The 25,068-nt window shown below is 46.5% G+C and overlaps 1 protein-coding gene across 1 annotated transcript in view; it reads left to right on the plus strand.

Moving 5' to 3' along the window:
* TSPAN5 (tetraspanin 5) overlaps positions 1-25,068 on the plus strand; it is a 176,183-nt gene that overhangs the window by 136,140 nt on the left and 14,975 nt on the right. The window contains exons 2-3 of the mRNA XM_044224437.1: positions 4,063-4,113; positions 22,508-22,654. Coding sequence (XP_044080372.1) covers positions 4,063-4,113; positions 22,508-22,654 — 198 coding nt within the window. The remainder of the gene's footprint in view (positions 1-4,062; positions 4,114-22,507; positions 22,655-25,068) is intronic.

Raw genomic sequence — 25,068 nt, forward strand, 5'->3', positions numbered from 1 at the left:
ATGATTCCAGGGTCCTGGGATCAAGTCCCGCATCAGGCTCCCTACTCAGCGGGGAGCCTGCTTCTTCCTCTGCCTCTCTCTCTCTCTCTCTGTCTCTCATGAATAAATAAATAAAATCTTTTAAAAATATAAAATAAAATCCAGTGTGTGTCTTACACATATTAGCACATTTCAGTGTGCACTGGCCGTGCTTGGAATGCTCAGTAGCTAGCGGCTCCTGTATTAGGCAGGAATTAGTGAATTCGTATAAAACACAGTGCCTAGTTCCTACTTAGCACTGAACAGATGTTGGCAAAATTATTGTTACTCATTTAAAACATCAAAAATTGGGTGGTCAGATATTAGTATTGCATGTTTGCATATACTGCCACATGGGGAGAGGCCTCAGATCTGCTGTGGTTTTTTACACACACACACACACACACCACCCCCCCACCCCCACCCCTCCTTCAAAGGAATGAAGAGTTGACTTTAAGTGTTCTTCCCTGTTGCCTGGAAGTTGGCCTCAAGGTATCAGAATGAGGTCAGTTTGGTGGTTTACGGTCAACTTTTCTTCTAGAGGTGGGAAAGGGGAAACTCAGCGAGCCTCCAGTGCTGCGTGCCTGTCTCTGTTTTTTGGCTCTTTTCTGTTTAATTACTTGAAGCTGGAACAACTCAATTTTAAAACAAAACATATGGGCTGAGAGTAATTGGGAGGACATTTGCTAGTGATGTAGCAGCAAAGGTATGCAGTTGAGGCCCCAGCCCCGGGCCGCTTGCTTAGGTATCAAGTGCTTTCCTTCACTTCACTGTGTTTCGTCTTCAGATTCTTAAACCATGTTTGGAGAGTCACAGTTAAAGCAGGAAGTCTTAGAGCAAGATTGTAGAGGAAATTGTTCGAATCAGAATTCTTGAAATTCTGATTCTTTCTCCCTCTCCTCTTGGTGGAAAATCACTGGTTTCCAGTCTGTTTATATGATTTGTGAAGGAAAAGGGGTTTTCCAAGTGCCCAGAAGAGAGGAGAGCTTCATACAAAGAGGACAAAGCTGGCTCACCGTTGAATTTCTCTGTTCTTCTGGGTTCCTCTGTGTCTGACCTGCACAGGGGAATTTCTTTTCTACAACCAGTCCTTGTGTGAAGGCAAGGTTCTCATTGCCTTACCTCTTCAAGTCCACTTTGCCTTCTGGGGGGAGGAATATATGATGTCCTCATCCTATCATGTATAATTCTAATCTAAATGCCTCTACTTTCTACCCCTTGGGGGCAAATGGGAAATTTTTGGGACTGGTAAGAATGCGTAGTTTGATGTCCGTCTCCTCTTGGTTCCCATCTCTGATGCATCATTCAGTAGTGGTTGAAACCCTGTAAGTTTCATTCTTCCCTTTCTTAAAATGGGGTTAATGACAGTGCCTATTCCACAATAAAATTGTGGTAAAGCTTAAAAGAGACAGTGCAGACAAAGCACTAATGGGCACAGTGCCTGTCCAGTAATAAGAAATAAATGTTAGTGATCAGACAGGAGCCTTCCGTGGGAACCTGTCCCCCCGGGAGGAACCGAGCTGACTGAGGTGACGGTGTTGGAGGACGGCACCAGGGAAGGTGGTTGACGTTTCCGTGAAGAGCTTCTGTTTTGAGAAGGCGAGGCTTTTCACTGGGATGAGTTTCACATCAGTAGGTGTGAAGTCAACCACTCTGTGATTTCGAGGTCTGATGGGATGTTCTGTCTGCCCTTCTGGCTTGTTACCGAATCGAGCCTAGGACCTCTACATATGAAAGGAACACGCCGAATTGCTCTGCTTTTGTACTAGAGTCCCAAGTATCTTGGAGGCATTTGGGGGACTGGTGTATTTGTTGTTTTCCATCAGAAACATAAAGGGACACTTTGACCGGGGCTGTAGAGGGGCCAGCTATAGTTTTCTGTTGGGACATTCACAACGATTCTTTCTAAACCCTTTCCAAACCTCTCAGAGCAAGAGCAGGAAGAAAGGGGTCTTCTGTTTTTGTCAAATCAGGGGTGTGCTGTAGCTTCTGCATCTAGGGGTTCCGAAGGTGTTGGATGTCGTTCATTACAGAGTCTGATAATTGGCAGGAGATTTGGGAAATTCTGCCTCTAAAAACACAACCAGATTTTCAGGGCAGTCAGCCGCCTTCTGTTTTGTTTTGTTTTGTTTTGTTTTCCCCAGTCCTCCTTTCCCCTCTGCTCTTGGTGTTCCCCCCACCCACCCCCGCCAGCCTCCCTCGGATTGATGAGCTGATGGCCACGTGTCAGCTCCCCCTGCTGCGAATGAAGACCTCGCCAGGTGGACAGCTCTCCGATTTCCCCAGAACGGCAAAGAAGAACCACTCGCATGCCCGTCTTCTCTGTGCGGCCCTCTCAGTGCACAGCTTCCCTGACATTTAACTTAATCAAGATGTTAGTCAAATAAACAGGGTGTGCTGCTGCCGTCAGATTGAAACTGCTCGTTAACCTGCCCGCTCTCCTTTCACTTCAGTGTTTGGGAAGGAAATTCCGAGTTGCTCTTGGTAATGAGGATGAGGAATTAGATGTGTCTTTGCTCATGGCCAATTACACCCGGTCCTGACCACTGGGCTCTGAGGGGGTGGACAGCCCTGTGCAATGTGTCATCAAAGATAGGACACCCTGATTACAAGACCTGCTATTATTTTAGGTAAAGTCAAGGGGAAAGGACTGAGATACCATCGATTTTAAGACCTGTCCTGATTTCAGACGTGTTAAAACGCGTACGGAAATGTCTATCCCCGAGCAGATAGAATACAGTGACAACTAAGTACAGTAGGGAGGTCCCCCCCCCCCCCAAGCACAGCTCAGGGGCAGCACTGTGGGGTTGTGGTTGGGGAGAGGAGACAGCTCTGTGGTGGGTGCCCCTTTATCTCACTGCAGTGTTCGTGTGCTCCCGGGTATACACGAAGTTACGGCATGGAGGTGAGACCAGGTGGAGCTGTAGAAACCCTTCTCAAGGATGATAGAAGTCATTTAAGTTTCTGAAAAATGGAAGAATCCAGGACTTTTCTTTGGGTCATGTTGGACTTTGTAAGATTCATGTTACCTTTGGAAGAAGTTGTGTAAAGAGTGTGGTGCTCTGCCTGCCTTCTTCCTGGTCCATTCCCAGCGGCATGATGGTTAGAGAGGATCACCGGCTTTTTTTCTGTTCGTGTCCCTCATACTCCATTTATAGTGAACTCCGGGCTTGGATTTATAGGGGCAGAACTATGCCCTCTCCAACACTGAAAGGCAGTCTTAGACATTATTAATAACTTCGGTTTTACTCAAGGTTCTACCTAATTATTATCCTTCATAATATCAGTGACTTGGAAGCACCTGCGTATTTTAACCCTTCTTTTTAAATAACTTAATTTTTTTTTTGTTTTTCTAGCTTTATTGAGATAGAATTGACAGATAAGATTGTAAGATATTTAAAGAGTACATTGTGGTGATTAGATACGTATATATGTTGTGAAGGGGTACCCCACCCTTGAGGTAACACATCCATGACCTTATGGTTACCTTTCGGTGTGTGACATCATTTCCGTTCCTTTAGAGGAAGTTAGTTTTACAAGACAGTGTTACCAACTGTAGTCATGGTGTTTACATTACACCCTCCGACCTTACTCATCTTCCAACTTGTCCCCTTTTGCTAACCTTTCAGTATTTACCCCCTGCCCCTGGCAACCATGTTTTTACTCTGTTTCTGTGAGTTCGATTTATTTAGATTCCGCATGTAAATGATACCATGTGGTATGTATCTCCTCTGTCCGGCTTATTTTACTTTGCATAAAGCCCTTGGGGTTCATCCGTGTTGTTGCAAATGACAGGATTTCCTTCTTTTCTAAGGTTGATTCCTATACCACCTTTTCTTTACTCTTTCTTCATGCTTAATTTTAATCAAGGTGATTATGGTATTTCTTTTTCTGTCAAAGGCTGTCACTCACATTTTAGATAAGAGTATTTCTCAGCATGGTAAAGTGACAAAAGAGTTGGTTGAGAACTTTATTTGTATTTGTGTTAGTAAAAACATAGCATTTACCCTTACACTTAACACCTTTTTTTTTTCTTTCTTTCAGTTTTTGGGAATAGCATTTCTTGGAATTGGACTGTGGGCGTGGAATGAAAAAGTAAGTTGATGCATCCATTTTGGTTGCCAGAGGTTGCACATTATACTACACTTAGTCTCCTTTTCCTCTGACATCTGCAGACTATAAAGAAACATGGTTCTTTCATGAAAGAAAGTGTTCTTGGAAGATAATGTCATAGTTCTAAGGCTCCTTAGGAATAAAGACTAAATCAGTCATTATATCAAAATAATTGCAAAAGTAATAATACATGTGCATAACAGAGATCGTGTGTTGAAATTGTGTCAGTTAGCTGGAAGTAACCTATTATTGTGGAACATTTCCTCACTCTGGCACAAGAATTTCAGTAACGCTTATAAATATCACCAAACCACCTGCAGCCTTCTCTCTCTCTTTCTCTCTTTCTTTTAAACCTTTAAAAGATTACTCAGGCCATAAAGATTATTTTTCTTTTCTGTGCAAGCATTATATAATGAGCTATTAGCATGGTGTATGAAAGAAGGTAGATACAATTCATGTTTGAAAATCAGATAAACTTCACGTTAATATTAAAGAATGTGACTACTTGTTTACTGATTGAAAGTATTCAGGAATGTTCAGAATTTATGAGCAAATCCAACATACAGTATTTATGATTGTAATATTGATGTCTTTGTGAGCAAATTCAGTATTTCCTAGGAATTATTTCAATATTTCCTAGGAAGTAGTCTGGAAATATGGAGGAGCGTATTCTAGGCTATGGTGAAGACAATGTTCTGGACAGTTGATGCTCCAAACAACACGCTCATGACCACCCCCCCCCCCCCGCCCCGCCGCCCCGCTGTGTCTACTTCTCCGCCTTACTTCCCCTCTGTACCTTTTCATTGTTTTTTGACAAGTTCTACTGAGACCAGGCGCTGGACTTCAAAAATTAACATGAACTTCTTTTTTCTTCCTTCTTTGGGGGTGGAATCCTTGACAGCATTTATCTTACACCTTGAAGGAATGAGGGAGCAGATGGATGGGTGAAAACTCGCAGACACAGAGCTTAGCTTCAATTTTCCAGAAGACCTGTCTATTATCCCTTTGGTATTTCTTCCTTTGACCTTGACCGTGGCCTGAAGCCAAGAGTTTCTGTGAGATGTTCTGTGTACCAGGAGAGCAAAAGTAAGAATGTTTAACAAACAAAACCCCCCTCAGATACGAGTAGGAATTTCTACAAGAAAAAAATGTTCAGATTGCGTCCGATAAAACTCAGAGTAAATCCTGAGTTTTGAAAGTAAACCACCCTCTGTTTATTTACAAAATACCTACATACGGAATGTAAAGTGTTTTACAAAAAAACCAACCACCTGCCCGCAACATTCTGAAGCAGGGCAGTGATGAAGGGAGATAAGTTCCCCAAACAGACATAATTTGATCTCTAGAAACTTTTATGTTGAAGACTCCTCATCTTTTGGAAAAGTGAATCAGTCTCCTTTTTGGCTCATAGATTTATATTGGTGGAATCTCAGAAATGTTACTTTTAGAAGCCTTCTGATTGGTTAATGATGGATAACGCAGCTTTTTATAATCCTCCTTTAATAAGAGTCCATTTCTATCTGATTTGAAAAGATGTTGGAAGGCATTAAATGAACTAATTGTCTATTGTAGCAATAAACAGACCATTGGTAATTTTGAAGGTTTTTTTTTTTCTCTTTGTGAAATATAATTACCTTCTTGTTTCATCAGTTGCCCCAAAGGTCTCTTCTGTGATAATATCACAAAATTCTAAAGCTGGAAGGGTCACCAAATATCAGAGCAAGGGGGTACTGTGGTCCCTGTGTTGGGGGCGGAAACAGCAGACCCCTCTTTGTCAAGGCCACTGCCAATAAATGGAAAGTTTCACTGGAGAGCTGAAGTTACTTGGCCAGTTACCCAGCTACTGTGGAGCAGAACTCTGAGCCGGGACCAAGTGGAGGTAGCAGAGGGTAAAAGGACATGGAGGAACCTAATTTGGTGCACATTGGCCACATCTCCACACCCTCTAACCTCCCCGTCCCCCGCCATGGGACACAGCAGTGAATCATGCAGAGTTCCTGCGCCTCTGGGGCCCTGACAGTAGGCAGTTCACTAGCCGAGGACTTCTTCCTGCAACCTTGGATGCTGCCATTTAGATACTGGCTGCCAGTCTCTCTAACTGTGATGGACTCACACTGGGACGTCTTTAGGATGTCTGTCCGATGACGTCACTCCTCTACTCCAGTCAGCTGATTTTCACAGCTCCCTGTGAAGCATAAAGTTGATAACAGCCCCCTTTGGGCCCTTGCCCCAACACCTTTTTTTTTTCTCCTGCCTCAGTGGTATCTGTGCCTCTGCCCTCACTGGCCCTGCTCTAACCACTGTCCCCTCAGGAGTCTCAAGGGACATTTGTCTCCCTTCTGCTCTGAGCGCTCTTTGCCTGGCTGTCACCAGGCTTTGCTCCTTCTCCTCTGGTTCAAATGACCTTCCCGTGAAACCTACATGACTACCCTCCTCTCCACTTTGGATCTGCTTCCTCACACACAGGTCCGTGTGACATGCTGCCTGTTTCCCATCATGATACCTTTCATGGCATGTCCTCAGCATCTTGAACCCTGCCTGACACAGACAGACTCTGGGGAAATGTATTTCCCAAGAAGTGAATTCAAAAAGAGGGGTGAACAGTAAATCAGGGACCCAGAGAAGGGGCTGTGAGTTTGGATGGCGCACAGTGAAGAAACGCACTGGGGTAGGGGGGCAGCAGGCCAGTAGGAAGGAGAGACAGGGAAAGGCAGTAGTCTTCCCCATGGCAGTTTGCAGGCTCTCTCCTTCCCCTTGGCCTTCACACCTCTATTTCTGGGGTACCTCAGGACACTGGGCAGAGAGTAGGCACTGAGTAGGCCCCTGCACTACTCCCATCCCTGCAGGACTGGCACCCATAATGTGGGGCCATGGAACCTGATCTGCAGCGATCCCCTTGGTGACTGACTGCAAAGGCAACTCTGTCGAAACCCTATGGGTTAACTACTTCTCAGCTGGAACTGGCCTCAGAGGGGGTGAAATCCTGAGGTGAACTGGAATATGGCCAAGGGTAGTGGGCACCATGGTCCTTCTGGGCTGCTAACACCAGCCTGTGAATCAGTAAATCAGTAACCACCCTGTAGGGATGTGGTGACATTTACTTGAAGGAACACCTAGAGGTGGATTAGCTCCAAACTGGGTCACAGCTGGAAGGATCAAATTTCCTTAGTGGACAAAGCTTTATACTTTTTGATGTGGAATACAGAAACATTCAAGACAAAAAATTATTACCCCCCCATCCTGTACATACTTAATACCAGGCTGAGTTTTAAACCTAGGGCTAATATTATCATTGGCTTATTTTTTTTAAGGACTTTATTTATTTGACAGAGAGAGCAATGGGAGCATCAAGTACAGAGAGAGGGAGACGCAGACTCCCCACTGAGCAGGGAGCCCGATGCTGGGCTCCATCCCAGGACCCTAGTATCATGATGTGAGCTGAAGGCAGACGCTTAACCCACAGAGTGACCCAGGCGCCTCTATCTACTATTGACTTTTAGACATAACAATTAATCAACCCATTTCATCTGAATTCTGAATTGACTGTGCAGATGCAAAGGATGACTATGTCTCCAGGGGAAACTGGTTTAATAGTGTGGTTTTTCAGAGATCATAGGACCTGCTGTTCTAGAAGGAACATTAACAATTTGTAGCATGAATCACCTCTGTAACAGGCTTGGCAGCATGCAGCCATAATAGCATTTATTGAGCACATAACACAGGACAGGGCTTGTGCTAGACTCTGGGGATGTAATTCTTCAGGGAATTTACAGTGTAGGAAGGGTGTACATATGTGTGTGTGTGTGTGTGTGTGTGTATTATAATAAATGCTAATTTGGGGGTATATGTAAGTTTAGCAATTTCTGTGGCAAAATACTCACCACTTTTTCTCTTTGGGTTTCTCTTAGTGTTTAAAAGACCTTCCTTCTACCAAAGTAGAATCCCGTCCTACTAGTTTTTATTTGTGGATTTTAGATTAACCCTGTCGGATCCTACAGAGCAAGTCCTTCTGCATGTTGGCCCTCAAGGTATTCGGGGTTGAGGCCTGGTTTCTTGAGTTTCCTGGCTAAACATCTGCTTCTCTTTAGGAATTGGGGGGTGGGGGAGTTGTCCCTTTATCATCTTAGTCTCGCTGCTCTCACCTTTTTCTAGTGTCTCCCCCCTAACGTTGAGAGGGTGCCTTGGGGCCAGAGTGGGTATGGCTGGGTTATGTCCCTTCTCCTCTCGCCTATTGTCCATGTAGCTTAAGATCCCTTTGTTGATGACGGACACTCACAAATTGGTCTCAGATCCAGCTAAGTGTACCCTTTCCACCTCACGTCTGGCTGCTTTTTCAGAATCAGACTTAAGGTTCCATGTACCCAGCTGTTACCCAGCACATTTCCCATTCTGCTGAGCTTGGTTTTAGCTGTACATGTGGATCAAGCTTCTCCCTCAGTTTTTTCTTCTAACTCATGCCTTCCTTTAGCTCCTTGGCCCCCCACCCCCCACCCCCACCCGTGCTATCTGGGGATTTTCTGATTCAGTAGGTCTGGGGTGGACACTGGGATGCTTTATTTTCACAAGCCTTCTAGATTGTTCTGATTGCAGTCTTAGTTTTAGTTATCACTGATAAAAGCCATTGGCATGTTGAGTAGGCTAAGGACAGAGCCCAGTGACATGTCCCTGGACATTTCCTTGGAGACTGACACTCATTGACTTATATGTGCCCTTGGGTGTCATCAGTCAAGCAGTTTCTAATCCATCTATTTGTCATTATATCAGACTGTTTATCTGCTTCTTATTCTTGTAGACAGACTATATCCTTCACTTTTTCTCTAATTACCAGCCTAGGAACTTGATTGAACCTGGTTCTTTCTTACTGAACCTGTACTAGGTCCTGGAGCACATCACTTTTTCATCTGAGAACTCAGAAACCCTGTCAGTAAAGCAAGGACTAAGGTACAGTTTATCTTTTCCCCCTTCTAGAAATGCTTTCTTCACTTGGCTTCCGAGATAGCCCACATTCCCAGTTTCCCTGCCTCTCAGGCAATGCCTTCTCATACTCCTTTGCCTGAGGCTTGGCTCTGAGACCTCTTCTCTGTCTTCACTCAGGCCCTAGGCAATCTCATCCCAGCTTGGGGCTTCAAACGCCATCTGTCACGGATGACTTCCTAATTCAGATCTTCCATTGAGACCTTACTACCTCCAGACTTGTGTAGCCGGTACCTTCCCTAGCATCTCCGCTTAAATGTCCAGTGGCTTCTGAAAATCCAAAACAGCACTCCTGATTCCCTTTTCAAAGCTGTTCTTCCCAAATGGTAGTAAATGACAACTCCCTTCTTTTACCTGCTCGGGTTTTCTTGACACTTTTCCTTCTTTCCTTCTCAGACCACATTCAGTCCACTCTGCCTTGAGAAAATGTGGGGAATCTCATTTCTTCTCATCACCTCCACTGTTACACCCTGATCGTAGCTGCTTCCACATCTTGCCTACATGCGTGCAGAAACCTTCAGTTGTTTCCCGGCCTCGACGCTTGTTCCCCTGCTCCTACCCCAGGCACGTCTCCACAAAGCAGCCAGAGTGATCCTCTCAAAATATAAGATAGCGTGGCTAGTATCAAAGAAACAAGAAGTAACAAATATTGGTGAGGATGTGGAGAAAACGGAACCTTTGTGCCTTATTGGTGTGAATGTAGATTGGTGTGGCCACTGTGGAGACAGTGTGGAGCATCCACAAAAAATTAAAAATGGAAATACTAGATGATGTAGCAATTCCACTGCTGGGTATTTATCTAAGGAAACAGAAAAGATACATGCAGCCTGTTCATTGCAGCATTATTTACAGTATCAAGATTCTGGAAGCAACCCAAGTGCCCACTGACAGGTGAAGGGATAAGGGTTTGGTGTATGTGTTATATAATGGAACATGACTCAACTGCAAATAAGGATGAAATCTTAACCATTTGTGACATGGACAAACTAGAGAGTATTCTGCTAAGTCAAGTAAGTCAGAGAGAGAGAGAGATGCCTGGGTGGTTCAGTTGGTTAAGTATCTGCCTTTGGCTCAGGTCTTGATCCCAGGGTCTTGGGCTCGAGCCCTGCATCGGGCTCCCTGCTCAGCAGGGAGCTTGCTTCTTCCTTTCCCTCTCCAGCTCCCCTTGCTTGTGCTCTCTCTCTCTCTTTCTCTCTCTGTCAAATAAATAAATAAAATATTTTAAAAAGAAAAAAAAAATGCCAGAGAGAGAAAGACAAATAGTGTATGATTTATATGTGGAATCTAAGAAAATAAAACAGATCCTAGATAGAACAAATCAGTGGTTAGAAGGGTAGGAGTCGGGGAATGAGTGAGATAGGAGAAGGGCAGTAGAGACACCAACTTGCAGTTATAAGTCACAGGGATGAAAAGTACAGCCTGGGGAATATTGTCAATAATATTGTGATAACTTTGTGTGATAACAGATGGTAACTAGACTTTTTTTGGTGATCATTTTATAATGTGTATAAATGATGAATCTCTATGTTGTATATCTGAAACTAATACCAAATTTAATGTAAACTATACTTAAAAAAAAAAAGTCTTATCGCTTCTCTGCTCCAAACCTTCCAGTGAGCTCAGTGAGCGTACTGTCTCACTCCATCCCATAGATGTCATCCCGTTACTAACCTCACTTTCCACCTTGCCCTTTCCTGCTGCTGTAGCCCCCACGGACCACAGTGCTGTTTGTCCAAAATCTCCACCACCCCCCCCACCGCTATCCCCCGCCTGGGCCCTTTGTCCTTGCCCCCCCCCCCCCCCATGCTGTTCCCCAGAGATCCACTTTGGCATTTTTCTTCACTTCCTGATCTCTGATCAAACGTCACCTCCTTCCACAGGCCTTCCTGGCCTGTTTAAAGTCACTGTTGTCACCCCATGCCCCTTCCCACTTCCCTGCTTCCCTGTGTTTTTCTCCTACGTGTTTTCATAGAATCGAGCCCTTCCACACCGGCAAGGGCATTGCCCTCGCACGCCACTGAAAAAAGCAGCTCTGTGAGGGCAAAGACTTGTTTACAGCTCCACTCCAGTACCTACAGCATCAGCACAGAGCCGGTGTTCAAAAAATACTGCTTCTGAAACAGTGAATGACCAAACGAAGGATGAAAGCATTCTCTTAAACTGGGGCGATTTTGTGGCCTGTGGCGTCCAGTTAGAGAGGTGGGAAGTTGCCTCAGATCTCTTGTTGGCGGGCAGTGGGGACAGATCTGCCTGCCTGAGAGTGAGCGGAGTTAGTTACATGTGGCTGTGATGTCTGATCGATAGCGGGACAGTGTTACAAAAAATAACACGGCCCCTAGTTCGGGATGTTGGGGAAGAAAATACTCCTTTATTTCTGGCATAAAAATGGGAATCAATATGTGATTGTCCTGTTTGGTGGGAAAATGAGGGGTGCCTTGCCTTCTCCATTATGCCCAGCACGTATGCTGGTTCCTTAGCATTTGAGTGGGGGTGAGAGGCAGAGGGCTTCTTCGCCAGCAATCGCAGGTTGGGGTGCTGCCTGCCGCGTCAGTGAGGGCCAGGAGGAGCCTCCACTTTTCCGAGTAGGAAGAGCATCCGTCACTGGCCGGGACCCGTGTTCCCCCCTGCCCTCCCAATCCAGCCCCTAGCTGTCTGGGCCAAGGATGCATCCAGTTGGCTTTAGGGGGCCTGAAAACACCTTGCATCAGGGGTCTGGCGCCCTTTTCCGCTCAGTTCTGTCTGCGTGTTGCCTGCACTGCTGGGGCTGAGAAGATGTCTGAGCAAATGAGGGAGACCATGCAGAGGAGCTTTATATGCCCTAAAGACGGCACAGGAAAAGGTAGCTCTTCCTGAAGGGGTTTCGTTTTCACTTCTGTCTCTGTGGATCTTTAGGGTTAAACTTTAAGAGAATGATGACCTATTCTGTTGGAGGTGGGGAAACTGAGGCCCAGAGGGGTTACACTGGAAGTCTGGCCCCTCCCCATAGGCTGGGCCCCAGCCCTCCCCTGCCCTCCTTTTTGCTCACCCTGCTCTGGCTCCAGTGGGGAGCGGGCTAGAGGGAAAGTCTGGCTGTTCTGAGCCCAAAGGGGAATGGGAATTAGAAGAGCTCTGGCCTGTACTGCTTTTCTCTGGGGCTTTCCTGGGGATGGATAAGGAAGATCTTTCTCCTGGAGGCTTTCCCCTGACCACTGCCTTGCTGTGAGTCTCATTTCAGAACCTTCCAGTTGCTTCTTGTCACAGTCATTGACAAGATTGTTTTCCAAGACTCACCTTGGAAAAACTGCCCCAATTTTCCCAGGAAGGAAAATCAGTGCTTCGGGCCATTCATGGTGGTGGCTGTCGAGTTTCCATAGCCAGAGAGAGGCTGTAGGGGTAGGGAGTTCCCCCGATATCTGGAACAGAGCACTACATGCTTTGGCTTGGAAACTACTCTTAAGGAGCCGCTTCTGAGATGCCGAAAATCCTTCTTTGAAGATAGCATCCCATTGGCAGAAATATAGTGAGTTAGTCCACATCTCTCTCTGTTACCCAAATCACTCTCTCGAGTTTCCTGTTGTAGTCCAAAATCTGAAAACGGAGCAGCTCTTGCTCAGTACCTGCAAAGTTAGCACGCAGGTTAATACGTTGTAACCAGTACTTTTTCTTTTGGTGTGTCTGCATAAACCTTTTTCTGAGGGGTTTCTCAGGAATGAAATTGAGGTGGGTCAAAAGTTCCATGACTTTGTTGTTCCCTCTCAGATATCATAGTCCTACTTTCATTCTGAGGCACAAGTCCAGGCCCAGATGAGTTGGATGGTGATCAAAACTCCAACCCTGATGATGTTGGGTTCCAATGTTCTCCCTCACCCAGCTCCATCTGTCTTGGGTCCCTGAAGAGGGAAGCAGGGTGAGCCTTTGCCCCCTGCTTCCTCCTGTCACCCCTCCCCACTCACCAGATGTTCCTCTGCCCACTTCCTGCTGGAGCTGAAGTGCGGGTGGGGCTGGGCTCTTGGGGCCAGGCAGAGGGTGGAGGGGATGATGTCTTGGTCTTTTTGAAGCTTCCCTGCTGGGTCCCTCTGTCTGGTGGTTCCCTTGAGTTTGGTGGCTGTGTCTGCTCCAAGTGGCTGCCTCGTTCCCCGGCTCAGACCCGGCCGTCTTCCTCAGCCTGCACTCGTCTGCACTCTGCCTTCTGAGGTTTCCTGTTCTTACCCCAGCTGCCTCTTCCTGGGCACACGCATGTGGGGGTGAGGCCCATGCCACCAAGAATAGCCCTCGCCTGCCCTGGAGCCCTCCTCTTTCCTTCTCGGGCAGGCTGGCCTAGTCACTGTTGTCTCAGAGCTCCCCCAGTAGGCCCCTTGAAAGTCCTCACCAGGTTTAAGGTGAAACGCAAGCTGCCGGGGAGTGGTGGTGCACAGCACGGCAGCCACTTTCTCTAGAGAAAGGAAATTCTCTCTATTTTCTCCCCTACGTCACTTTCTGTCCGCTTGTACGGGGAGAGAGAAGTGCCTCTTGGCCTGTGGGGGGTGGGGGGTGGCAGCGGTGGGGGGAGGCCTTTGTCTCTCCTACTTACTTGGGTTTTCAGAGGGTGATCAGGGATGTTCAGGGCCAAAAATATCATTTTAACATGTTACATACTTAAAATTTTAAGACACAGATACACAATGTTCTTTTGAAAATGAGAACCTTCATACCCACTGCTGCTTGCTTTTTTCAGACAGGAGAGCATCATGGAGGTGGGGTAGGTCAGCAGTAGACCACTCTGGGGTCCGCTGGCCTGGGCTGGAAACTCTGCTGTGTCGCTTTCTCACCCTGGCGAGCTGGCAGCTGCCCATCTCTGAGTCTGTCTCCTGCCGTGGACAGCTGTCCTGCCTGGTGGGCTTGTGGTGAGGGTGACTTAAGCTAGGTAGCCCAGTGCCAGCCATAGCATGTGCTCAGTAGCGTAGCCCTTTTCTAGCCCACCTGGATCACCCCAGAGCCGGCCAGCTGCTTCCATGACGTCCACCTGCTGCCAGGTTGTGAGCTAAGTACACAAATGACCGGGCTTTCCCCTGCTCAGAACGCCTTCATTCATTTTTTTTTTTTTTAAAGATTTTATTTATTTATTTGACAGAGAGAGATTACAAGTAGGCAGAGAGGCAGGCAGAGAGAGAGAGTAGAGGAAGCAGGCTCCCTGCTGAGCAGAGAGTCGGATGCGGGACTCGATCCCAGGACCCTGAGATCATGACCTGAGCCGAAGGCAGCGGCTTAACCCACTGAGCCACCCAGGCGCCCGAACGCCCTCATTCAAACCCAGCGCCAGCCCGTCTACCTGTTAGCCTGCCCTCACCGCCCGTCAAGCCCATACATAGACCCTTCAGAGCCAGAGCCTGTCACTTGGTCTCTGCACTTGCTGACCTCACCTTCTCCCCCTCCCCTCCGTGTTCCCACAGCACTCACCCTGCTGCTGCTTCTGCCCAGCACCCTGCTCACCTGTCTCCCCGCCAGACGACCACTATGCCTTCACTCTGAATACCCATGACACATACAGTTGCCTGTCAGCTCTCGGGTGATCCTGACTTTGCTCAGTAACTGAGTGACTTCTGTCTCGGGCCCTAGAGCACAGTGATCACCTGCCCCTAGGCTGTTTGCTTTTTCTTTTACTTTTTCTTTCTTTTTTTTTTTTTCCACTTTAGTTTGGGCAGGGAGCACACCGTGATCAGAGCCTCTATTACATATTTGGGTTTAAACATTATACTTAGGACCATTCCTGGGTATGTATTCCATCATGAGGACACACATGTAAAGGCATCTGGCAAGTGGCCTGGGAACAGGCTGGATTTCTGAAAAGTGACACTTCTGCCTGTGGATTTGTTTCCATGTTCAGAGAGGCAGTCCCTCCCTCTGGGGTGGCGTTTCTGGCCCAGGAGCGGCACCAGTGGGTCGGACTTGGCACAGCCGGCCACGGCACCAACTGCTTGATTGTAGAATTTCATGGAGGCCTGGAGGACGATGTCTCTCCTCTTCCTCTCCCCACACCAGGTCATGGCCATTTTTAAAAAATATTTTATTTATTTATTTTGAGAGAGAGCAAGAGAGCGAGTGTGGTGGGGGAGAGGCACAGGGAGAGAGACAGGATCTCCAGCAGACTCCATGCTGAGCGCAGAGCCCGGTCAATCTCAACCTCATGATGCTGAGAGCAGGACCTGAGCTGAAATCAAGAGTTGGACAGTCAACTGACTGAGCCATCCAGGTGCCCCGTGGTCATGGCCATTTTTAAGCTGTAAGAAGGGATTACTTCATCTCACCGATGATTTTTTTTTTTTTTTTAACAGAAAAAAACTAGGCGACCACATGCCTTTAAGGCAGCTGGCCTTCCTTTAACCTTGCGTTGCTTCTCCAGGCCCTAGTCCTGCTGTCCCCACAACTGTACACCCCCCTGGACTATGGGTCCCAGTGAGCTCCTGGTTCTTCACCTTTCAAGTCCTCTCTCTGGACTCTGCCACCATTCCTCAGGCAAATGGATGTCTTGGGGTTTGCAGAGTGGCCTTGCTTTGTAATGTTCTTTGGGGATCTCTGATGAGTGTTGAGGGAGCAGGTCTGTTGCAGTGTGGTCTTCCTGTGGACAGGTCTTCCTGTTGAAAGCTGCATCTCCAACTCTCCAGAAATACCCCCACCCCTACCCCCACTCCTGGAGCTCATTTTCTTTAGAATGTTCTGTCTTGTCATCCTCTCCCAAGTCAGGAAACTCTTCCCTTCTTTGTACTCTCGGAAAGCTGCTGCCAGTTCCACCCCAGTAGGGTCTGGTTTATGGGGGATGGGTGAATCAGGACCCAGTCCCATAAATCTCAGAGGGGTCCATCTGGCCTGGCTCTGGGTGCACGTTCCATATGCCTGTCTCTTTGTTTCTCATCCAGCACTTGGAAGGAATGTGCTTGTATATGCCAAAGCAGAAGAGCCCCAGACCTTAGGGGCGTATTAATGCTATTTTTGCATTTCTTTTCTGTGTGGGTTGAGAGAGAAGAAACTGAAGCTTGCCAGGTGGCACACAGAGGACTCTCTGAGCTGGTGGTGGAAAAAACCACAGACACTCCTGAGGTTTATTGGTTTGAAACCCTTCCGCAGCTCAGTTTGCCTTTTCATTTCTACACGTGCGTAAAGGCCTTCTCCAAGAAAAAACAGTTCTGTTCAGAGCATAGTCCTTTATTGCAGAAGCATGGGTGAGAAGCTGCTTCAGTTTCAGGGATAGTTGAATGAATGAGGTGCTGAGGAGGAGGAGGTCGGTGGGAAGGTGGGCCAGTTTTCCACATTCTTGCCAAGGTGTATAGTGTTCATCAAACCACAGAACCATGAGATTCCACAGGGAGGAGGACATTGTTAAGTATTTGGAAGGTCCCTCCGGAGCAGCACATCTTCAATGACCAATGCACCAGTTGGCTCCTTGGCAGCAGAGGCCTGTTTTCCCTGTTCCGGGTGCCGCCATCTTGGCAACATGGCTGCTGACTGCCCAGTGTGCTCACCACTGTTGACTCACTTCTCACTGCTCTTTTCTCCACGGCACCACTTCTGTGCGCTCTTAGCTTCTGCCCACTCATGGCGTCTTCCTACTCATGGCTTTTGCTTACTTATGGCTTCTCTTCTGCCTCTACTTGGAGTGTCTTTAGGTGACTTTCCATTCCCAAACAAAGACGATCTGGCTGGCAGGTCAGTTACTGCCACCTTCATTAGGTGTGATCGTCAGATACAGTCATGTCTTTCCTTAAAAGAGTCAGGCAGAACAAGTACCAGAGCAAGATGGATTCCCCTCTAGAGCGGTTGAGTTAGAGGCCCCTCCTCTGTGCTTCAGTGTAGCATCTGATGTGTTCCTTTTGGTCTAATAGGGTAGTAACGGTAGTGAGGATGGGGATAAATTTTCACTGAATTCTTACTTTGCGCCATGCACTTAGCATAGTGTTTGGATGTACTTGAATTATTTTCTTCATCCTTATGATGTGGGGTGCCATTTTGCTGATGTGGAAATTGAGTCTTAGGAGGGTTTGATAACTTGCCCAGAATCACACGGGTAGTAGGTCGTGGAACTGGGATTCAGGACGAGGTATCTGTATGATCATGTCCTCTGTCTTTGCCCCACAGCTAGCACTGTCCAGGCGACCCTCTTTCTGTGTTTCAGGTTTCCAGGGGAAACTGTAGGCAAGCCCGGTGGGCTTGAGTACAGTGCAGGATGTATGCTCCCTGCCGCATTCGAGGGCAGCCTTGTCCAAGTGACTGGAATATCAGTCTCCCTTTTACTACAGTGGATGCACACTGATACCTTCTGTTTGTTGGCTCTCTAAGCTTCTGTCTGCTATTGCTTCAGACACGTTCCATGTGCATGTCTGATTTCTTTTTAGACACACATGGGTCTCCTTGCTAAGTTCTGAGAGATACTGTCTAGTCCCTAGTAGATAACGGAAATGTCCTATTTCATTGGAGGATCATCTCTTAAAGGCTCTGGATTGATATGCCAAGAGCTAGCTGTCCAAAATCCAATTTCTGGAATGGCTAATTTGCTGAATATATTTGTTGTTTTTTAACTTTTTAATTGGCTGGTCTTCATCTTGTCTTCGAAGCCGCCCTTTATGGTGTGGTAAGTGTGTGTTTGTGCATCTCCTGCAGCACTAGCCATAGACCCCAGGGAGCTGGCTGAGGGGTCTCAGACTGTAGATACAGGCATATAGAGTGTGACTGCAAAGAACTCTTACACAATAACAAGGAACATCTGTGTAGTGAATCTCCCCGCCCCCCCACCATATTCTCAGGTCTGTAGTACTTGAATCTATTTTTCTTGTAACCCGCGATCTCGGTCTCTGGCTCTCTTCTGCTGACTGTTCTCTGCTGCTGCTGTTCAGAAGACCATTTTCGTGTCAGCCCAAACAAACGGATAAAGGAAGAAATGCACGTGGCTAATTGCCTTGCTTCTCCTGCGTTTATCTTCATTCCAGTTAGGCGCAGCTTCGCAGGATGGTATTTTCTGACTTTATGCACAACGTTCAGGACCCTTAACCCTTTCAGCTCCCTGGGCTCTGCCTGCAGGATCCTTGGAGGAGGAGCACAAGCCCGTACCGCCGGGATGCAGATACTGGGCTGCGTGTGTGTGTGCTTCTCGTGAGCAGCAGTTCTGGGTCCAGAGGAGAGTAGCCAATTGCCTTTTTGTACTTTTTTTTTTTTTTCCGACAAGTTTGAGTTTCTAAGAAGTTGATGTTGAAGCCAAAGGGCTGAAGAGTCACATTTACATCAAGAATTGGAGCTTATGTATTTTTTTGTCAGTGATGGAGACCAAACACGTAAGAGTTCCATCCAGAACTCATTTCATTAACGGTGCTGAGTTGATAGCGAGTCAACAAGAAGGACGACTTTACCTGGGCTTAAGGGCTCGGTTGACTGGAAGTAGCAGCCAGCTGAGTAAAGGGGTCGTATGAAGTCCAACACTTAGCTCTGCCCCTTTCCTGCTCCCTGTTGGACCCCCAGAGCTTTCTTCTCAGCATAAAGTGTGAACTTCCAGTGTTGGCCGAGTGTGTGTGTGCATCTAGTTATGCACCTGTGTATATGCCCACGTGCAGCACTGGAAGCCTAGTTGATTGACAGCTGTTGTCAGGTTGTGCAGGACTCCTCAGATGCAGACAGACCCAGACAGAACTGCCTTGTGCCATCAAGGGCATGTATTACAAGGATTTTGGAGTGATTTGCAGAACTCCTCGTCAGGTCAGGGATTATCACGCCGACAGGATTTTCCATCCCAGCCCTTATTCTTTGTTTCTTCCTATGCCTGGCTTTCTAGTTCTCACTGTGGAGACTTTATCCACATGGTGAAAAACAAAATGTGGCTCCTGATTTGGGCCTTTTTTAACTTCAGCCACAAGAGGGAGATGCCTGTTCCAAACCTTAGTGTGCGAGGAAGGGGATTCAGACTTCTCAGCGGTCATGAGGGAAGGGGGGGGTCATGAGAGAATTTGGCTGCACTGAGGGGCACAGGGAGTGCATTTGAGGGGGTGGGCAAGATGGGGAAGTGCTCTTGCCCAAAGATGAGGGTGGTGCCCACAGGTTCCCAGAAGGCTAGGTGTCTGCTGCTGTTGTTCTAGTGCATTCCTGAGGATTTACCACGGATGGGAATGTCTATTTTAAATCACTTGGCAGACTTAACTGTAATCTTAGAGCTTGTATTTTTTTTTCTTCCGGCTTCTTGTCAGCTACAAGCCTTAATGATAATTATTCTTCAGCAGGCGTGTTCTAGCACTTCTTACTGATCTGTCTCATTGAGCTTAACACAATTAAAAAGTCTAGTGAGAAGACCCCATCTCTGAGACAGCAGAAGGCCGAGCTGTCCGCTCCCCATCATTTCTGTAATCCGGAATCTCGGCTGCCAGGATTGGGTTCAGCGCGGCTGTAATCTCTGTGTAGTCAGGGGCTCTTGGGAAACACGGCGCAGGTGAAGGAGTGCGGTCTTTTGTTGTTCATCTCCATCTGGGGACGTAATCCTAATCCCGAGGAAAAGGCAGAAACTTGAGGTTTGACCAGTTGAGTTAGTTTCCAACTGATAATGACCTGGGTATATTCTGCATCCATTACAAATTAAGTTCTTGGTCGTCTTTTTCAGGCTTTGCAGAATATTATTTCCCCAAAGCACTCAGTATCTGTCTCCAGTCCTGCCTTTTGCCAGAGTTTAGGATTAAAAGTAGAATCTGCAGGCCAGCTAGACCCCCAAATGATTGTTGTTTCCATGGTAACAGTAGGAAGCCCCTCAATTAAAGCTGCCCCTGTAGGCTGGACAGAGTAAAAGTATGAAAATAAGTTTGTCTGCAAAGCCAAATACTCATCCTCCAAATTAAACCCAGAGAGGACAGATGCTCCAGGAAACTACTAACAGTTGAGATCATGGTTTTGTTTTGGTTTTGGTTTTGTTGTTGTTTTAATGATTTTATTTATTTGTCGGAAAAAGAGAGAGTGAGAGAGCACAAACAGGGGGAAGGCACAGGCAGAAGAAGAAGCAGGCTTCCTGCCAAACAAGGAGCCCGATACAGGACTCGATCCCAGGACCTGGGATCCTGACCTAAGCCAAAGGCAAATGCTCAACCAACTGAGCCACCCAGGCATCCCAGAGATCATATATTTTGTAGCCTTTTGAGGGTGTAGCTCAGTGTTTGAAACACAGGTGTGCACGTGGGTTGGCTGACTTGCTTTGCCAGAGTTGCCCCGATAATTGTCTCTTTTATCCATGACCTCTTTGTGTCCAGCCGTAGCTCATGGAAGACTGGGAACAATCTGATCTTTGCTCAGACTTGAGTGTGAGTCACAAAAGCCCATTAAAAGTGGGTGGAATCATCAAATGGTCTTAAAGTTGGAAGGAACCTAAAGGTCATTAAGTCCCAATGTCACATCCAATTTGGGAATCCCTCCTACTGCAGAACTGACAGAGGCTCACCGCTTTGGCTCTTGCATGAGCCAAAGCCTTCTCTCATCCTTTGAGGGAGACCTACTGTTATCAGAAAGGCCTCTTTGTGATGGAGCTGACATCTCTTCCTGTCACTTCCCCCTCTGCTGCCTTGTTTGGGTGCCAAGAAAATGCAGTCTCCTTCTTTCATAATTAAGTTAACTTTTAAGAATGTTATCATGTACCCTCCAATGTTGTCTTTCTTTCCCCCTGGCTGAGCAGGTACAGAACATTAAGACCTTAAGCATTAACACCTGTGTTCCCAGGCATTCTAGGGAGAGAGGTTGATTTCCTTCTAACACGGGACCCTCAGTACTGTTGCCTGGATTTTGTGTGACTTCTCTGGCAGAGTTTTTTCCTTCCTATCATCTGTGTAGGTGGAGAATTGGTAACAGTATTCCTGTGTTTCCCCTCCCCACCCACACACACCCCTCCCCGGAGTACTCCTAATTGAGAGCTTGGGAATCTAAGAAACACAAGACTGGATCAAACTATTGGACCAAGCTGTCTCATGAAGGGTGTGGTTGCATTTGTGACCTCCCCTCAGAAGTTTTGTGAATACACCCTACATTCCTAACTGCTTTCCTCATCTCTCAACCCTTCATCTGTGACTTGACTTAAACCTTTGACCTTTCCTGTAAGGTTTAAATTGTGCATTTTAAGAGTTCTTTATTTCTCATATATGTTCTATTATTAATATCCTATTATTGTTTTTTAAGTCCATGCCTCCACCCCCCCCAAAAGAAACAAAAACCCAACAAACAAAAGATGTTTTTGTCCAAGTGATCCTGCAACCTTAAAATGGACTAAAACTTAAAACCCTTAAACTTGGGCTTTCTGATAGCCCCAGGTCTCTGGCGATGGATGAGAGAAGGCTTCTGCTGACTGGAAGTGCTGGGAAGCAAATACATGGCTTCCACTGGTTGAGGAAAGAACTTGAAGTAGATCTTTTGTTCTCATTCAAAAAAAAAAAAATGAATAAACAGCTGTGTGACCTCTGGCAAGTCACGAAGCCTCTCTGGGCTCCATTTTTTTTGAAGTATAAAATCAGATAAATACTTTGCATTCTTTCAGGTTGTTAGGAGTGTTTTGAAACAAATGATTTAAGCCTTCACAGCAATCTATACCATGATACTCTGGGATATTTTGAGAGTTCAAAACTAGTAAGATAAGAAAATAAAATATTGATGATATTGGCTATTTAAGACTCCTGTACATTCATGGTTTCAAAGTAACAGTGGTCTGTCTCTGTAGGAATGTAGAGCAAATATGTACCTTGCATTTTAGAGAGAAAAAAAAATCTTGTAATTTCTAACATGGGTTCTGGGTGGTATTTGACATGGTATCATGGTTGAGGGAGAAATTTTTGTTAAAAAAAAAAGTTCATAGAGAAATGAAAGAACTCTGGGTTCCTTTGGCAGGAGAATAAAAAGGGTGGAAAGCTAAGGAGTAACTCTGGATTTGCAAATCATTTAAATATCAGTTCTTAAAAAAAAAAAACCTGGTGAGGAAATACCCCCAGTAAGTCAGTGTGAGACAGTCACCAGCACAAACCCAAGTGGACTTTGGGGATCTGAGCCTGATGGGGTCTCCTGTGAAGCTCAAGGGCAGATCCTGAGGCTCGGTTTTTCCCTGGAAAACTTCCAGGGGCTTGTGGCTGGGACTGGCCCTGTCTCAGCCTTCGGCACCTGGCTCATTCCTTGTTCCCTTGGCTTCGGGCAGACGCTTGTCTGACACCTGCTTGTCCTGGCTGCCGAAGAGTGACACCCTCTTCCTGGGTGTTGGAAGTGTGTTTTTCTCGCATACTGTTTTTAATTAATTTGCAGTGTTTCCCGAGTATCAGTCACACCTCATCATGAGATCACCTCTCAAGTGTTTCTTTGCAAGGGGGACAAGGCACCTGTAATAATCTTTCCATGTGGAAAAACTGCCCCCACATCCTGGTGTGATGACCTGTTGTGTTTGCTTCTCTGCCCCCAGGGAGTTCTGTCCAATATCTCTTCCATCACCGATCTCGGCGGCTTTGACCCGGTCTGGCTCTTCCTCGTGGTGGGAGGAGTGATGTTCATTTTGGGATTCGCAGGGTGCATTGGAGCGCTACGGGAAAACACGTTCCTTCTGAAGTTTGTGAGTATCCCGTTCTGTGCACTGGCGGAGGCCCAATCTCCCGTCCTCTTCCAGGAGGACGCCCTGTCTCTAGGCAAGGTGGCTCTTCCAAAGACCCAGTGAAAATACGGCCCAGTTGATGCTTTCCTTTCAGGAGAACGCTCTAGATCACCCTCCGTGCTTCCTTAGTGAAAGCCTTTCTTTTGGAGATTCCTTCCAAAGGAGGACGGAAGGACCTGTGCTTCCACATATGTATCCAAAACAGGCTTGTTAAGTGCAGCCAACAGTTTGCTGAACATGCCGGTCAGTCTGGAGCGTGGCGTGGTGGAGGGCATCTGTGTCGATGTTCTCTGTGCAGCAGTGTCCACTCCCCTTTCCAAAAACAGGGAAAGGATGGAAAACAAAAAAATCCACCTTCCTGTCGTGAGGAAAGATGGTGAGATTTCTAGGCAACAGTGTTAGTGTCATACCACATGTTCCTAGAATCCTGCTCAACATCGTCCAGAGACATTTTCATTTAAGACCAGAGCACATGCTAGCCCCGGTCCCCACAGCCATGTGGGACATGCTGCTCTTCCCCAGGATTTCTGCCACGTCATCCTCTGGCATTTTTCTTGAATGCCCTTAAAGAATGCAGACTCAACCGTACCCCAGCCAGGGTAGCCTGCTTTGGAATTTGGGCAGCCCTGGTACAGATGAGGTTTTGGCAGATCAGACCTGAAAGGTCGTATGTTTAAGCTGAAGTTTACATGACTCTGTTGGGAAACAAGGGACACTGGTGCTCGCTACAATAGAACGAGCAGCTGGTTCTCTGTTCTGTATACACTTGTCTGGTGGTGGGAGCAACTGATTTCCCAATACTCCACTGGCCTTATGCCTTATCTCCCAGTTCCCCCTTTTAAACACACACACACACACACACACACACACACACACAGAATTCTGTCAGTGCCCACCTAATCAAAGACTGGGAGACCAGGAGAGATTTGCCCCTGACTCTCACCTGCCAACCTGCCAGTCTTCTTGGCAAGAGATCCTTCTAAATGTGTGGGCTCACCTCACTCCACTTTCTAGAGCCTCATCGGACCCCAGATAATATTTAACCATTTGCCACTGTTTTATCAGTTTTAGCCTCCATGCCCCCAAATATGGGATCCCCTTTAATGTGATTTATTTGAATATAGTTCAGTTTATAAGAGGAGTCCCTTTGATAATAACTTATTGTATTTGTGTTTGAAGGTTACCAGAGTTAATAGCAGAAACTGATTGGCTTCTCCAAAATCAACATAATTTATCAAGCCCCATGTTGGAAATGAAGAAAATTGTATCATTTCTTGGCTTTTGGAAATCACAGATAATATTTAAAATGGCTTTCTGTTTAGGACAAACAGTCAGAACAGGCCCAGAATATTCTTTGAGCAGGAGCTATGAAATAAGTAGGAAGCAAATGCAAACATGCCTTTAACAGCCCCAGGGATCTGATGCTACAGGGCTAGGAGAATTGCTGAGGGAAAATCTGGGAGGTAAGATAATGGGAAATGGAAATGGAGCTTCCTGGTCAACTGAGGCCCTAAGACAAAGGCTGCGAGTCAGTTTCTGCACCTCTGGAAATAGGGGAAATGAGGTCACAGGGCCAGGGCAGAGAGGTTTCTGCCAAATATTTGATAAGAATTTAATTCAAACTCAGTTTTTGATCTCTATATCATGTAGCAGTAAGAGAAACTTTACCAGGGTAACTGGAAAATGAACTTGCCTAACCTCTATGGTGGTGAGAACAAAAATCAAATTAACTTCGTGCATGGCTTCTGTGGTAGTATTTTGTGTGCACATGCGTGTGGGCCAGCTCTGATGTTGCATAGCATGATAACTTTTGTATTTCTGTATCTACGAAAGGGAGGGGACTTGTTTTACACTAGGGGTAGGCCCTGAGTAAGAGTGATCATTTTTTTCACTGTCCTTTTTACTAGATGGAGGAAATCTTACTTTGAAATTATTGGTACCACTGATGATAGTGAATGAATTCTCATGAATTCATCAAGAGCAGATAACCAGGAGGAGGTCTATGGAACCTGAAGGGTTGAGCTCTAGAGCGTCTAGAATTAAGAGCCCAAACCTTGGAGTCCTACACTTTGCCAGGCACTTAACTTCTTTCTTCCACCCTCCCCTCCTGCCCACCCTCCCAGAATGGCACTCTGCATCCTGGCTCCACACTGTCAGATGTGTGGACCTCTGATGTGAAATGCAACCCCCCCTTCCCATCCCCACCCCCACAGCCCCTAAGACTGGGGGTCTATGGAGGCAGGATTAGGTCTTACCCATCCTTGCTTCTGCAAAGCCCACCAAATCCAGGACCTGATCTATTATGGGTCTTTCAGATGTTTGCTGGAGGAATTAACATCTTCTGTCTTTTTCTTATCTTAGTATCTCTGCAACTT

Source organism: Neovison vison, chromosome 11, assembly GCF_020171115.1.
Source record: "Neovison vison isolate M4711 chromosome 11, ASM_NN_V1, whole genome shotgun sequence".
Lineage (NCBI taxonomy): Eukaryota > Metazoa > Chordata > Mammalia > Carnivora > Mustelidae > Neogale > Neogale vison.